Source organism: Micromonas pusilla, assembly GCF_000151265.4.
Source record: "Micromonas pusilla CCMP1545 genomic scaffold MICPUCscaffold_4, whole genome shotgun sequence".
NCBI lineage: Eukaryota > Viridiplantae > Chlorophyta > Mamiellophyceae > Mamiellales > Mamiellaceae > Micromonas > Micromonas pusilla.
In genome coordinates, this window is record NW_003315885.1 from 854,407 (window position 1) to 868,006 (window position 13,600).

The 13,600-nt window shown below is 70.4% G+C and overlaps 7 protein-coding genes across 7 annotated transcripts in view; 3 read left to right on the forward strand and 4 right to left on the reverse strand.

Annotated features, from left to right (window-relative positions):
* Nucleotides 1-41: 41 nt before the first annotated feature.
* MICPUCDRAFT_57298 (uncharacterized protein) lies at nt 42-1,963 on the reverse strand (the record flags this gene model as incomplete). Its single annotated transcript, XM_003058083.1, has 1 exon — nt 42-1,963. One exon carries the CDS (start codon nt 1,961-1,963, stop codon nt 68-70), a length of 1,896 nt encoding a protein of 631 aa, XP_003058129.1. The 3' UTR covers nt 42-67.
* Nucleotides 1,964-2,136: 173 nt separating this feature from the next.
* On the forward strand, nt 2,137-4,043 carry MICPUCDRAFT_57299 (uncharacterized protein; the record flags this gene model as incomplete). The annotated part of the gene is made up of 1 exon (XM_003057717.1): nt 2,137-4,043. One exon carries the CDS (start codon nt 2,137-2,139, stop codon nt 3,964-3,966), a length of 1,830 nt encoding a protein of 609 aa, XP_003057763.1. The 3' UTR covers nt 3,967-4,043.
* Nucleotides 4,044-4,141: 98 nt separating this feature from the next.
* Nucleotides 4,142-5,002, reverse strand: MICPUCDRAFT_39344 (uncharacterized protein; the record flags this gene model as incomplete). Its single annotated transcript, XM_003058084.1, has 1 exon — nt 4,142-5,002. One exon carries the CDS (start codon nt 5,000-5,002, stop codon nt 4,142-4,144), a length of 861 nt encoding a protein of 286 aa, XP_003058130.1.
* A 702-nt stretch (nt 5,003-5,704) lies between these two features.
* MICPUCDRAFT_32996 (uncharacterized protein) lies at nt 5,705-6,172 on the forward strand (the record flags this gene model as incomplete). The annotated part of the gene is made up of 1 exon (XM_003057718.1): nt 5,705-6,172. One exon carries the CDS (start codon nt 5,705-5,707, stop codon nt 6,170-6,172), a length of 468 nt encoding a protein of 155 aa, XP_003057764.1.
* Nucleotides 6,173-6,296: 124 nt separating this feature from the next.
* Nucleotides 6,297-9,728, forward strand: MICPUCDRAFT_57302 (BEACH/WD40 domain-containing protein; the record flags this gene model as incomplete). The annotated part of the gene is made up of 1 exon (XM_003057719.1): nt 6,297-9,728. One exon carries the CDS (start codon nt 6,297-6,299, stop codon nt 9,726-9,728), a length of 3,432 nt encoding a protein of 1,143 aa, XP_003057765.1.
* Nucleotides 9,729-9,798: 70 nt separating this feature from the next.
* Nucleotides 9,799-11,049, reverse strand: MICPUCDRAFT_57303 (DNA methyltransferase; the record flags this gene model as incomplete). The annotated part of the gene is made up of 1 exon (XM_003058085.1): nt 9,799-11,049. One exon carries the CDS (start codon nt 11,047-11,049, stop codon nt 9,799-9,801), a length of 1,251 nt encoding a protein of 416 aa, XP_003058131.1.
* A 104-nt stretch (nt 11,050-11,153) lies between these two features.
* Nucleotides 11,154-13,600, reverse strand: part of MICPUCDRAFT_47053 (uncharacterized protein) — a gene marked incomplete at its 5' end in the record, with an annotated part of 2,790 nt that continues 343 nt past the window's right edge. Inside the window, 2 exons of the mRNA XM_003058086.1 lie at nt 11,154-11,749; nt 11,887-13,465. Coding sequence (XP_003058132.1) covers nt 11,419-11,749; nt 11,887-13,465 — 1,910 coding nt within the window. The 3' untranslated portion in view covers nt 11,154-11,418. The remainder of the gene's footprint in view (nt 11,750-11,886; nt 13,466-13,600) is intronic.

The following is a 13,600-nucleotide window of genomic DNA, read 5'->3' on the forward strand; positions in this document are numbered from 1 at the left end:
GCGACCCGACGGGACGACGCGCTGACCGCGACGCGTCATGCTGAGTTCACGTGATCACATGTTAGTATCACTGTACGCGTTCGTTCGCGTTCCCCGCTATGAATTCCCACACCGCCTCGACAGGCTTGGGCGCGGCGACCGCCGGCGCCTCCGCGGCGGCGACCGCCGTGTCCTCGTCCTCGTCCTCGCCCTCGCCCTCGCCCTCGCCCTCGCCCTCGCCCTCGGCGCGCGTCGCCGCCGGCGGCGGCACCACGTCCATCGCGTCCATCGCGTCCTCCGTCGCGTCCGTCGCCACCGCGTCGGTTCGCGTCCCCGTCTCGTCGCCCGCGCGCGCGCCTCCCTCCTCTCGCCCCGCGCCGTCGGCCCGCCGCGACGCCTCCGGGGACGACCACTCGTACGCGTGCGTCGGGTGCTTCCGCGACTCCAACCTCACGCCCCGGCGCTCCAACCCGGGGAGCTCCGGGCTCGGGTTCCAGTCAATCGCGGAGCTCGGGTCCCAGTCGACGGGCGTGAACACCATCCCGCGACGTAACGCCCGCGTCCCGTCGTCTCCGTCCCCCGGCGCGCGCGCGTTTTCGTACAACGACGCGCCCGCCTCGAGTTCGTCGTCCAAGACGTACCGCAACGCGTGCGCGTCCGCGGCGGCGTCGTAGGACTCCACGCGCGCGACGTACCACGTCTCGTCGTCGTCCCAGTACGTCAGGACGTACCTCCCGATCGCGTCTTCCCCTCGCGGGGTCTCGATCTTCTCTCGCGCCGCCCTCTCATCCGCGCTCTCTCGCGCGAGAAGACGCACGCGCGCGTCGGAGCCGCGAGGGTCCATGCCCTGCGGGACGTCTTTCGATCGCAGACGAGGCGGGAGAAGCATCCACCGCCAGCGCTCGAGCTGCGTCGCCTCCCTCTTCTCGCGAGCCGCGGCCGCGATCGCGGCCGCGGCCTCGAGCTCCGCCTCTCTGCGTCGCCGTCTCTCTTCCTCCTCGGCTTGCTTCACCGCGATCCGCCCGCTGCGTTTCTTCGCGCGCTCGTCGTACTCCGCGCGTTCTCTCTCTCGCGCGCGCGCAGCCGCCTCCTTCGCCTCTCTCGACTTTTCGCGGCTCGCGCGCTTCTCCTCCTCCGCGAGATGCGCCGGCAGGTGCGTCTCGAGCAGGTACGTCCCCAGCGCTCTCTCTTTCGGAGATTTGCTCTCCGCGAACGCGTTCGCCAACGCCAGCGCTTCGCTCGTCGTCGTGCACGCCGTGGACCACGCCGGGTGCGCGCGCCCCTTCGACTTCTCCCATCGATACACCCGCAAATCGTCCCCGGTGACGTGGTACGTCCGCCCGTCGCCGTCCGCGCCGATCTGCTCGCCGTGGCACCCCGGATGCGTCTCCTCGTTGGCGCGGTCCGCGTGCGCGTCCGCTTGCGCCTTGGCCTCCTCGTTGCACGCGGGGTCGTCCTCGGACTCCAAGCGATGCTCGCAGAACGCGTGCAGCAGCGCCAGCCTCGCGGTCGGCGAGAGGTCGAAGAACGTGTCCCCGGTCGCGAGCGGGTGCGCGTTCGCGCCGTCTCCGAGCGCGGGGTAGTCCTCGTCGAACACGTCGCTGTCGTCCGCGACGACGCGCGCGTGCTCGAGGAGTCGGCTCTCCCAGTCGTTCACCGCCAGTCGCCGCTCGCGGCCGCTCGCGTGGCCGTACCGCGGCGGGTCTTCGATCAGGCGGAGGCACACCTCGACGCACAACAGCTCGCCCTCGGTGGGATCGAGGAGCGAGCGCTCGAGGTCTTCGCACGTGAACGCGGGGAGGCGGAGGACCGCCGCGAACGCGTGGCAGAAGGCGTGCACGGCGAAGAATCTCCAATCCGACCGCAGCGCCATGACAGCCTCGCGCGCTCTGTCGTCCATCGTCTCCGTCCCGGACGCGGAGCTCCCGGTCGCGACGCGCGGATCGTCCCGCGGCGCGGCGCCGCGGTTCGTCTTCGGCGGCATCGCGCGCGGCGCGTCTCACCCGAGTGAGACGCGGACGAGAGTGAGGCGACCGAGCGATGATCGCGTCCTGTGGTCTCTGTTCGTCCAACGAAAAATCGTCATCAGTGTTTTATTCCTATCGCCTCAGCTCGAGCGCGCACTCCTCGTCGTCGCGCCGCACGCGCGCGCGCACGATGCGCGTCGCCCCGATGTTACGATGCGGCGTCGCGTCGACGTCGAGCTCGACGCGCGCCTCGAGCGTCGCGGCGTCGCCGACGCCGCGACGCGACGACGCTCGGAACACTACTATTTCCCGAGCCCGTCGCCAGCGTGGCATCAGCGATTCCCGCGCGTCCTCGCGCGCGCGCGCGGTCGACGACCGCGGCGCGTCCTCGCGCGCGCGCGCGGTCGAGACGACGAGCGCGTCCACCGCGTCCGTCGACCTCGCGACGTCCGCGCTGAAACGCGGCGACGCGCACGAACCCGGCGCGTCGCGCCGCGGCCGCGACGAGCGCGCGCGAGATCGCGAAGACGACGGCATCCGACACCACGAGCCCGCGCTCGTGTGCTTCACGGGCGGGACGGCGTTCAACGGGATCGTCGACGAGCTCCTCGACCTCACGTCCAGGGTCACGCACGTCCTCCCGGTCAGCGACGACGGCGGCAGCACCGCGGAGATCGTCCGCGTCTTGGGCGGGCCCGCGGTCGGCGACCTCCGCTCGCGATGCCTGCGCCTCTCGGACGAGTCCACCGGCGAGGCGCGCGCGGTGAAGGAGCTGCTCGCGCACAGGCTCCACGCGACGGACAGCGCGGCGGCGAAAGCGGAGTGGTACAGGATACAGGAGGGCGACCACCCGCTGTGGGGGGAGATATCCGAGCCGTACGCGGACATCATACGCAGTTTCCTTCTGTACTTTCACAGCCAAGTCACCGCGGCCAAGGTTGGGAGCGACGGCGCGTTTGACTTCGTCAACGGAAGCGTCGGCAACTTTTTCTTCGCCGGCGCGCGAATGTTTTTCCGATCCATGGAGGCGGCGATCTTGTTGTACTCGCGCGTGAGTCGCATCCCGGACGAATCGCTGGTCGTTCCGAACATCCTGCTCCCGGATAACGTCCGCGTCGCCCTGGGCGCGGAGCTCGTGGACGGGTCGACGATACGAGGACAGAACGAGATCTCGCATCCGGCGCCGGATGCGAAATTTTTCAAGAAGGACGCGCCGTCCAGCGCCGCGAGAGCGCTCGCGACGTCGTCCGAGTTCTGGAAGGGCGTGATAAAGTCCGGCGCGCTGCCGGATTTCACCGCGAGCGAGTTCTGGGGCGGGCTGCAGGTCAGCAAGGACGGACACGAGCGCGTGCGGGACGCGATCGCGGACGGGAACTACTGGTCCGCGGGGGAGCTGTTGAAATCGCGGCTGTACGACCTCACCGTCCGTCCGCTCTCGGTGTGGGACATGGACAAGGCGATCGCGCAAGAAAAGTACGACGACCTGGACTCGCCGATATCTCGCGTCTTCTACCTCTCCACGGAAGATCCGACGTCCGTGGCCGCGGTGTACCCGAACGTGAACCCGACCATCGTGCGACAGTTGGAACGCTGCGACGGCATCGTCTACGGCCTCGGGTCGCTGTACACGTCCATCGTCCCGTCGTTGATCCTTCAGGGCGTCGGCGAGGCGGTCGCCGCGAGGAAAGGCCCGAAGGTGCTCATCTTGAACGGCGGGCCGGACAGGGAGACCGGCAACATGCCCGCGAGCGGCGTCGTCACCGCCGTCGTGGACGCGCTGAACCGCGCCAAGGACCCGGACGTCTCTCGTCGGCGATCGCCCGCCGGCGCGACGAGCGAGTACGTGGACGTGGTGATCGCGCCCAGGGGGGGCGGGATCCCGTTGGACGTCGACGAGCTGTACGCGATGGGGGTGAAGCGGGTCGTGGAGGTGGACGCGGTGAAGAAGAACGAGCGAGGCGCGGAGTACGACGTGCAGGCGCTGATCGACGAGCTTCGTCGGTGCTTCCCTCGCGAGTAGGACGACGACGGCGACTTGGCGGAGTTCGCGCTCGTGATCAACTAGGAGGAAAGGTAAGGTAAGGTAAGGTTATCATCGTAGTGACGTTGAAAGGAAGGCGCCGCGCTTTAACGCAAAGCCTTCGAACGCGTTCGAAGGCACAAACGTCACATCGCGCGGGCAGGTCGCGACCACCTCACGCGACGTCCGCGAACTCGACGAAGTCGCACCGCCCGAACCCGAGGTCGCTCCCCTTCAGGCTCCCGACGTCCGTGTCCCTCTCTTCGCACGGCGACGCGTCCGTCACCGCGATCGCGCACAGCTGCGGGCGTTCCTCTTCACTCAATCCCGCGAAGAACGCGACGACGCGCGCGCTGAGGTCCGGCGGAGCGCTCGCGCCGTTGGCCGCGAACGCCTCGTCGATGAGCGTTATCGCGCGGTCCACCGCGGCGACGCACGCGTAGTCGACGAAGGACACCGACGCGGACGACGACGCGTCCGCCGCCGCCGCCGCGAACGCGGCGAAGACGGGCGCGACGCCGCTCAGCGCCGTGAGGTACGGCTCGGACGCGACGCGCGTCAGCGTCGGCGCCAAGCTCGCCGCGGGCTTCTCGCACTTCACGTCGTCGCCGCCCTCGACGCCGTCCGCGTCCGCGGCGTCGACGTACGCGTCGATCGATCGCTTCGCCTCGTCGCGCACGTCGCGGACGTTTTTCGCGCGGAGCGCGCCGGGCGGGTACCTCGGAAACCGCAGCACGGCGGCGTCGTCCGCGACGCACCCGCGCAAGATCTCCGTCTCGAACGTGCACTCGACGTTGTCCACGATCTCGTAGCGATAGTACAGCGCCATCGCCGCCGCGTGCGTCTCGACGTCGACCCCGGACGCGATCGCGCATCGATCGGTCGGCCCGGGCGAGGCGTCGACGAAGAACATCACGTGCGCGAGCGGAACGCCGAGGACGAGGACGAGCGCGAGGACGGAGGAGACGACGTACGCGCTCGCGGTGCACCCGTTCGGGTGCTCGAGCTCGCCCGTGCAGCGGTTGCGTCGCGGCATCGCGGCGAGGGTGGGCGGGCGGAGGACGCGCGGCGCGACGCTCCAAATGGAGGAGGAGGCCCTGAAGCGTCACCGATGATGAACACGAATCGTCGCGCCGCGCCGCGGATAAATTTTTTTTTCCGTTCTGCTGTTCTTCGACGGGCGGGACTGGGCCGCGAGCTCTCTTCGCCCCTCCTCCTCATATCGTCGTCGCGCGCGGCTCGCGCGATGATGGAGCGAACGTTCGCCGCGCTGCTGCGCCGCGCGTGCGCGTCCTCCGCGCGCGCGAGCTCCAAACCGAACCCGGGGTCGTGCGCGCACGTCGCGCCGTGGCGCGTCGCGTCCGCGGCGGTCTCGGCGGCCTCGGTCGCAAACCCTACGTCGAGGGGCATCTCATCGTCGTCGTCGACCGCGACGACGCGGTGGGCGTCGTCTTCGGCGTTCGCGGCGCGCGGGTTCGCGTCGTCGGCGTCGGCGCGCGCGGGCAGGGGAGACCGCGACCACGATCCGTGGCCGAACAACGACCCGCGGTACGTCCCGGTGCTCGACACCCCGGCGATGGATCGCGCGTACGAAGAGATCGCGGAGGAGATCAAGCGATCGCCGAAGAAGAAGCAACGGTTCCTGATGGGCGAGGCGCTGAAGGGGACGCGGTTGAAGCCGATATTCTTCGCGGAGAAGCAGCTCGAGCGCGAGCGCCCGGCGGAGCCGAAGCAGCTCATGTGCAAGGTGATCGACGTGAATCGAACGTGTAAGGTGACGAAGCAGGGCGGCATCATGTCCTTCACCGCGCTCGTCGTCGTCGGCAACGGCGAGGGCGTGTGCGGGCACGCCACGGGGAAAGGGAAGGACGTGCAGCAGGCGGTCGAGAAGGCGTACCAGAAGGCGTGCCGGAGCCTGGTGCACATCGAGCGGTTCGAGAATTACACCGTGTATCACGCGGCGCGGGCGAAGTATAAGAAGACGTACATCAAGATCTTTCCGATGAAGAAGTACGAGGGGTTGCGGGTGAATCAGATCGTGGAGGCGATCTGCGACTGCGCGGGGATCACGGATCTCAGCGCGAAGGTGATAGGGTCGCATCACCCGATGAACACGGTCAGGGTGACGTTCGAGGCGCTGGAGAAGATCCAGTCGCCGATCGACATCGCGCAATCGCGCGGGATGTCCATCTACAAGCTCGACTGACTCGCGTCATTACTCTAGACTTTTAGCTCAACAGATTGTTAAACAGTAACGAATGTCATCACTCGTCGTCGTCGCATCGTTCGCCGCGCGCGTCGTCCCCGCGGCCGGCGGCGAGGCCGCGGAGATGGCGAACCGCGAGATGCTGTGGTCCGGCGGCGGCGACCGCTCGACCGCGCCGCGGTTCAGCCTGCTCCACATGGACGAGGGCGAGGACTACGTCGCGGATCACGTCGGCCTGTGCCGCCCCCCGCCCGGGGCGCTGCCGTCCTCTCCCGCGCTCGACCGCGCGCACGGGAAGCTCCGAGGGATCGTCCGCCTCCTCTCCAAGTCGCTCCTGTTCGACCCGGACGAGCGCTCGATACCGATGCTGAAGTTCCCGCTGCGCGACGTCTCCCGCATGGACGCCAAGGGGGGCGCGCACGCCGCGTTCGAGCTCGCGTGCGCGCGCGTCGTGCACCTTCGCCCGAACGGCGAAGACGTCCCGTACGTCGTCGACAAAGACCGCGGCGACGACGCGTGGACGTTCGACCTCGCGTACGCGGACGTCGCGCTCGTGCTCGAGCCCGCGCTGACGCTCCTCGCGGTGAGCCGCCTGCCTCCGTCGGAGGCGGACGACGTCCTACGAGAGATGCGAGAGCGACGCGAAGACGAGATGAGGTTCGACGAGACGAGGACGCGGGACCTCAGCGAGCGCGTGCTGTTCGACGCGCCCGCGGCGCAGAGCGCGCCGCTCGTGCGCGAGCCCGGGCGCTTGGTCGTCACGACCGCGAGGGTGTACTTTCAGCCGCTGCACGACGTGACGGGGTGCGGCGCGGTGCGGTCGCATCCGATCGCGGCGACGAGCGCCGTGGTCCGCCGCCGCAAGACGCTCCGGCCGCTCGGCGTGGAGATATTCTTCGCGCGCGACGGCGGTTTCGACGGCGACGAGCGCGGCGGCGGCGGCGGCGACAACGACGGTGGCGGCGGCGGCGGCGACGCGACGGGAGGGACGTTCGGCGGCCCCGCGGTGCTGTTCACGCTGCGGACGGAGGCGTCGCGGGAGGCGTGCGTGCGCGCCTTGAACGACGCGTTGGCGTCCGTCTCCACCGCGGCGAATACGATCCCCACGCCGCCGAGGCTGGGGTCGGGGCGACCGGAGCCGCCATCGGGAACGCCTTCGGCGTCCGCGCTCTTGGAAGGGAGAGACGGGTGGCTCGAGTCCGTGGCGATGGCGTGGAGGAAAGGCCGCGTCTCGAACTTGGACTATTTGCTCTACCTCAACGTCGTCGCCGGCCGAGGGTTCAACGATCTCGCGCAGTGGCCGGTCATGCCGTGGATCCTGAAAGACTACGCGTCGCCTACGTTGGACGTGCGCGACGCGAGCGTGTATAGAGATATAACGCGCCCGATCGGGGCGCTAAACCCCGAGCGGTTGAAGCTCATGCGCGATCGGTACGCGTCGATGAAGGAAGGCGGCGGCGGGATGGGGTCGCCGTTTATGTACGGAAGTCACTACAGCGCCCCGGGGTACGTTCTGTACTGGCTCGTGCGCGCCGCGCCCGCGCATCACCTGCGGTTGCAGTGCGGCAAGTTCGACGCGCCGGACCGGCTGTTTCACTCCGTGGCGGACGCGTGGGACGGCGTCATGACGGGCGGGACGGACGTGAAGGAGCTCTCGCCGGAGTTTTTCGCCGGTCCTGGAGATTTCTTTTTGAACTCGCGCGGACTCGCGCTGGGGACGCGACAGAAAGACGGCGTCGCGCTCGCGGACGTCCAACTCCCGCGATGGTGCGGCAACTCCCCGGCCGAGTTCCTGAGAAAACACCGAGACGCGCTGGAGAGCGAGCACGTGAGCGACAGCTTGCACTCGTGGATCGACCTGATCTTCGGGTGGAAACAAACCGGCGACGCCGCCGCCGCCGCGGACAACGTGTTTCACCCGCTGACGTACGACGACGCGCTAGCGAAGATCGAGGAGGAGAAAGACCCGGCGACGCGACGGGGGCTCGAGGCGCAGATCGACGAGTTCGGGCAGACGCCGCGGCGTTTGTTCTCGCGGCCGCATCCGCGGAGGGAGGAGGGCGCGCATCGCGTGTACGAGGAACGACCGGAGGAGTTATCCGAGCGCGGCGTCGCGTACCGCACGACGACGCTCATCGAGTCGCTCTTGCGCACGGTCGAGCGGCCGCCGCCGGCGGGGACGGTCGCCGCGGCCGCCGCGGCCGCCGCGTTCGCGGGGCTGAGCGTCGCCGAAGGCGACGGCGACGGCGTCGACGCGTCGAGCCTTCAACTCGACGGCCTCGACGACTTCGACGACGAGAACGACGACGCGCCGGTGCTCCTGACGCCGGAGGAAGCGGCCGCGGCCGCCGCGGCCGCCGCGGCGGAGGAGGCCGCGCTCGCCGCGCGCGAGGCTGCCGCGGAGGCGGTGCTCGTCGAAGCGGGCGTGCGCGTCGGGATGGACCCGGACGTCGACGCGCGCGGACTGAAAAAGGTTTGGACGTCGAGAGCGCACCGCGTCGAGGTCGCCGCGGTCGCGTTCGCCGGGGAGATGTCCTCGCGGGACGCGCGGTCGAAGTGCAGGGTCATCACCGTGGGCAGGGACTCCGCGTTGAAAGCGTCGTGCGCGACGGACGGCGCCTCGAAGCACGTCAGCGAAGCCGGCGCGGTCGGGAAAGCGCCGTTGTCCTCGCTCGCGCTCTGGCCGCCGTCGTCGTCCGCGAACGGCGCGACGGCGACCGTTTTCGCGGGTTCGTACGACGGCGCCGTCCGCGCGTACGCGCTGAGCGTCAACGGAAAAGACTACGGCGTCGTCGGGAGACTCCCCGCGCACGACGCCGCCGTCGCCGCCGTCGCGATACCCGCGCTCGATCGATCGAAGCTCTTCACGGCGTCGTGGGACGGCGCCGTGCGCGCGTGGGACGTCGGCGCCGGCGGCGTCCTCGGCGGCGCGTTCGCCGCGAGGGTGCTGCAATCGAGCTCGAGCTCGGCACCCCCGCTCGGCGCGGTCGGCACCCCCGCGCGTCGAGCGCGGCGCGCGGGCGCCGCGCCGTGGGTCGCGTCCACGTCCGACTTGAACGCGGAAGCGTGGTGCCTGGCGTGCGACCCGACCGGGGACACGGTCTTCGCCGGCGGCGAGGACGGCGCCGCGATCGCGTGGGACCCGAGGTACCGCCACGCGGCGTGGCGCGCGGACGCGTGCCCGTCCGGACGAGGCGTGCACGCGCTGAGCGTGATGCCGTGCCGCACGCGCGTCGCCGCCGCGTGCGGAGACGGCGTCGTTCGAACGCTCGAACTTCGCATGTGCGGCGAGAGCTCCGCGGAGATGAACCTCGGGATCGGGCCGCTGTCGTGCGTCCTCTCGAACGGCGCGCGCGGGGTGCTCGCGGGAGGGAAGAAGCACGAGGGGATCGTCGCGTGGGACCCGGACGGATTTCACCCGGAGAGGTGTTTCCGCGTCGCCGGCGTCGACGGTCCGCGCGGCGCCGGGGTGTCGTGCGCGTCCGTCGCGTCGGACGGCGGCGCGCTCGTATTAGGCTGGGACGACGGCTCCGTGGGGGTGTTCGCGGAGACGTGACGACGACGACGCGGGTGTAGCTAGCTACTAGTTGTAGAAAGTACCTTAGAAGAACACGATCGCGAACGACTCAAAAAAACGCGTCGTCGAATAGGTGACGCATCAGCGAGGAGACGACGTCCACGGAGATTGAGTTCCCCAACGCGAAGTACAGCTGTCGGCGCGTCAGCACCTCGCTCGGCAGCGCGAAGTCGTCTCCGAGGCCGTGCAGGGACGCGATCTCCCTCGGGCTGAAGTACCTGAGCGCGCCCGGCGGCGGAGGCGACGCGAGACGGACCCGCCCGGACCCCCCCGCGTCGACAAAATCGCGTTCGCGCGCCGACAAAAACGCATCCGACGCGAGGACCGATCCGCCGTACACCGTCTTTCCGTACCCCGCGGTGAAGCACTCCGACCGCGTGGACGACGGCGCGACGACGTCGAGCCACTTCCAGTACTTCTCCGTCACGCGCGACGGCACCGTCAGGTCGTCGCTTGCCGCGCGCTCGTCCAGGTACGCGGCGAGCGGTCGCGGCGGCGGACGCGCCGCCGCCGCCGCCGCGCCGCGCGCGTCGTACCCGTCGCTCCCCGCGGCGGCGACGAACGGCGCGCGCGCGTCGTCGAACCCCCCCACCTCGCGCTTCTTCGCGAGCGCGTAGTACCGCGGCCGAGCGTTCGGCACGCCCACGTCCGCCGGCGACGCGCCGACGAACTCTCGCCAAGCGTACCCCGTCGTCTCTAGCGCGCGAATCAGCGCGTCTCGCGTCTCGGACGTCTCGAACCCGACGACGTTTTCCACGAGCACGCGGTCCGGGCGCGCGCGCAACGTCGGGAAGATCTCCAGGAGATGCGCGAACGCCGTCGCGCGCGGGTCGTCGCCGTGCCGTTGCTTCCCCTTGCGCGTGTACGGCTGACACGGCGGCGAGAGCGTCCAGAGCTCCGCGGCGCCCAGCCCTTCCGCGTCGATCCGAGCCGCGGTCCAGTGCTCGACGTTGCCGCGCGACGGCGGCGTCGCGTCGTTCGGAAAGTTCGCGGCGTACACGGCGTTCGCGACCTCGCTGTTGTCGATCGCGGCGACGTGCTCGACCCCGCGCGACGTGCCGCGGTCGAGCGCGACGCGCATCATCCCGGTGCCGGAGAACCACTCGACGAGGCGGATTGGGGCGGATTTCGACGGCGACGGCGACGCGGTCGAGGTCGAGGTCGAGGTCTCCTCGGGCTCCGCCGCCGCGACGGGGTCCACGACCGCGGTCCACCGCGCGAGGCGACGGCCGCGACGCCGCCGCCGCGTTGGCGCGGCGGCGACCGGCGGTCCGCCGCGGAGGACCGCCGCCGCGCGCATCTCGCAGTGTCGCGTCAGCAATGATGTCGGCACTCGAGGCTAAAAGTTTGGTTTCGGAGACGCTCACTCATCACACGGATAAGCCGTCACTCCTCCGCGCGCACACGCGAGCATGGCGACGCGCGTCGCGCTGCCGGTCGCGTCCTCGGCGCCGCCGCGTCCCGTGCGTCGCCGCGACGCGCTGCGGCTCGCGGTCGGCGGCGTCGCGACGTCGCTCGCGGCGCGAACCGCGCGCGCGGACGAGGAGCCCGCGGACGTTTTGATCCCTCCTCCGCCGCCCGCGTCGCAGCCGTCGATCCCGAGACGCCCGCGCGCGTGCATCGCGGGGAGCTCGTGCGTCTCCACCGCGTCGTTCCGGAACCCCGCGAACTACTTGCCGCCGTGGGAGTACGTCCAGAGCGACGAGGACGCGTTCGCGGCGCTGGAGAGCGTCCTAAACGCGCGCCCGGGGACGACGGTGACGACGTCGGCGTACGACGACGGATTCGTCGCCGCGACGCTGCGGTACGAAGACGGGCTAGACGACGTCGCGTTCTGGTTCACGCGCGCGACCGAGCCGGGGTCGAAGAGCGTGCTGTTCATCGCGCAGAGCAGGGAGAACAAGGCGTCGCCGCCGGGGTGTTTCAAGCCGGGGTGCGTCAACGGCCCGAGGAACCGCGCGCGCATGGAGGAGCTCTTGCGCGCCGTCGGGTGGCTCCCTCTCGAGACCGACGAGGAAAAAAAATGGGTTCCCCTGTTGCTCCACTGACGCTGTCGCTCGCGCGTGGTCGTCTCCGCTCGCTACGTCGTCGCGATAGTAAACAAAAGCTAGTCCTACGCGGCCAGTCCGTCGATCACAGCTCGCCGTTCGCCATCATCCGCGCGCGTCGCCGCGAGCTCATCGTCGGCGCCGTCGTCAGCGTCTCTCCGCGCGCCCTCTCTCGCGCGCCGCTCCCGCCGCGCCGCTCGCCGGGTCCGGATCCGGGTCCCGGTCCCTCCCGGCCCTTCTTCGCCTCCGCGGCGTCCCTTCGTTTCCGCCGCTCCTCCGCGGCGACGCGCCGCTCCTCCTCCTTCTCGTGCTTCTTCTTCAACCGATCGCGCTCGCGCGTCAGCGCGTCGTGCTCCGATTCCCACGACGCGCGCGCGCCTCGCGCGCCCGTCGTCGGCGCGCGTCGAGACGGCGCGTCCGACGGAACCTCCTCTCCCACGGCGCGCCCGCCAACGTTCGGGACGTGCGCGTCGATCTCGCGCGCGGTGTCCAGCGCCCACGGCGCGATCGCGCCCGCGATGCGCTCGCGGTCCACGGCGACGTATCGCGCCATCCTGCCGCCGGCGAAGAGCGCGATGAGCGGGTACCCGGTCGCGCCGAAGCGACCGCCGCAAAACGTCGTCGTCTTGGCGGGGGTGCAGTCGACCCACCCCAACGCGAAGGACTCGTTCCGCAGCGATTCGTGCGAGCCCAGGAGCGCGAACTCGCGGACGAGAAGGTTACACGGCGGCGCCCAGCGTGTACAGAACGCGACGAGCCATCGGCGTTTCTCGCGCGGGTCGTCCGCGTCGCCGCCGCCTCCGAAAACGCCGAAAACGCCGTCGCCGCGTTTCTTCTTCTCTCTCGCGCCCGCGCCGCCGACCTCGCCGTCCAGGCTCGCGCGTCGCCCCCCGACCCCGGCGTGGTCGCGGTTGAGCCCGATCCCGTCGCTCGGCCGTCGCGCGAGCGCGGTCATCTCATCGAACGTCTCCGGGTACAACACCGTGATGTTCGTGTGCACGTCCGCGACGCGACCGCTGCGCGTCCTCTCGCGCGTCTTGGCGTCCTCCGCCGCCGCCTTCGCCTTGGCGCGCGCCGGCGGGTCATCGCGCGTCATCTTCGCGACTCGGTCGTCGAACCCGCCTCGACCGCGCTTCTTCTCGCGTTGGTACGCGCGTCCGCCGTCGCCGCCGACGCCGTCGTCGTCCCCGGGGACGGTGTGCCCGCGGTCGCCGCCGCCGGATCGTTCCACGCGTCGCGCGGTTTCCGCGTCGTCGTCGTCGCCGTCGCCGCCGCCGCCGCCGCCCATGCGGATGACAAAGTCCGGCTTTCTGTTCTTGTCCGCCAGCGGGTCGGGGCGGCCGCGTCGTATCCGCGACGCGCCCGGTTTTGGCGTCGGGTTCGGCGGCGGCGTGCCGCTTTTGAGAGGCGCCCGCTCCATCTTCGCCGGCGCCGCTTTCGCGCGCGGCGGCGGCGGCGATTGCGAATTCTCTTCGATCGGCGACGCCTCGTTCGACGATCTGTCGTCCGTCGCCTCCGCGTCGCCCACCTTCTCATCCTCATCCTCCTCCTCCTCCTCGCCCGCGCTCGCTCGGACGCCGCCGTCGCTGCGCGTGCTCGCGCTCCCCGCGCCGACCGCGGTCAGCGACTCCCAGCTCGCGCTGCCGTCGTCCGCGTCGCCGGCGGCGTCTTCCCACGACGCGAGGTGGTCTGGATTGTTGTTCCGTCCAACCTTCGGCGCGCGTCCGTCGAGCCAGTCCGCCGCGCGTTCGAACCATCCGTTCGGCGGCGCGACGCCGTCGTCGCCCGCCGCCGCTTCCCGCC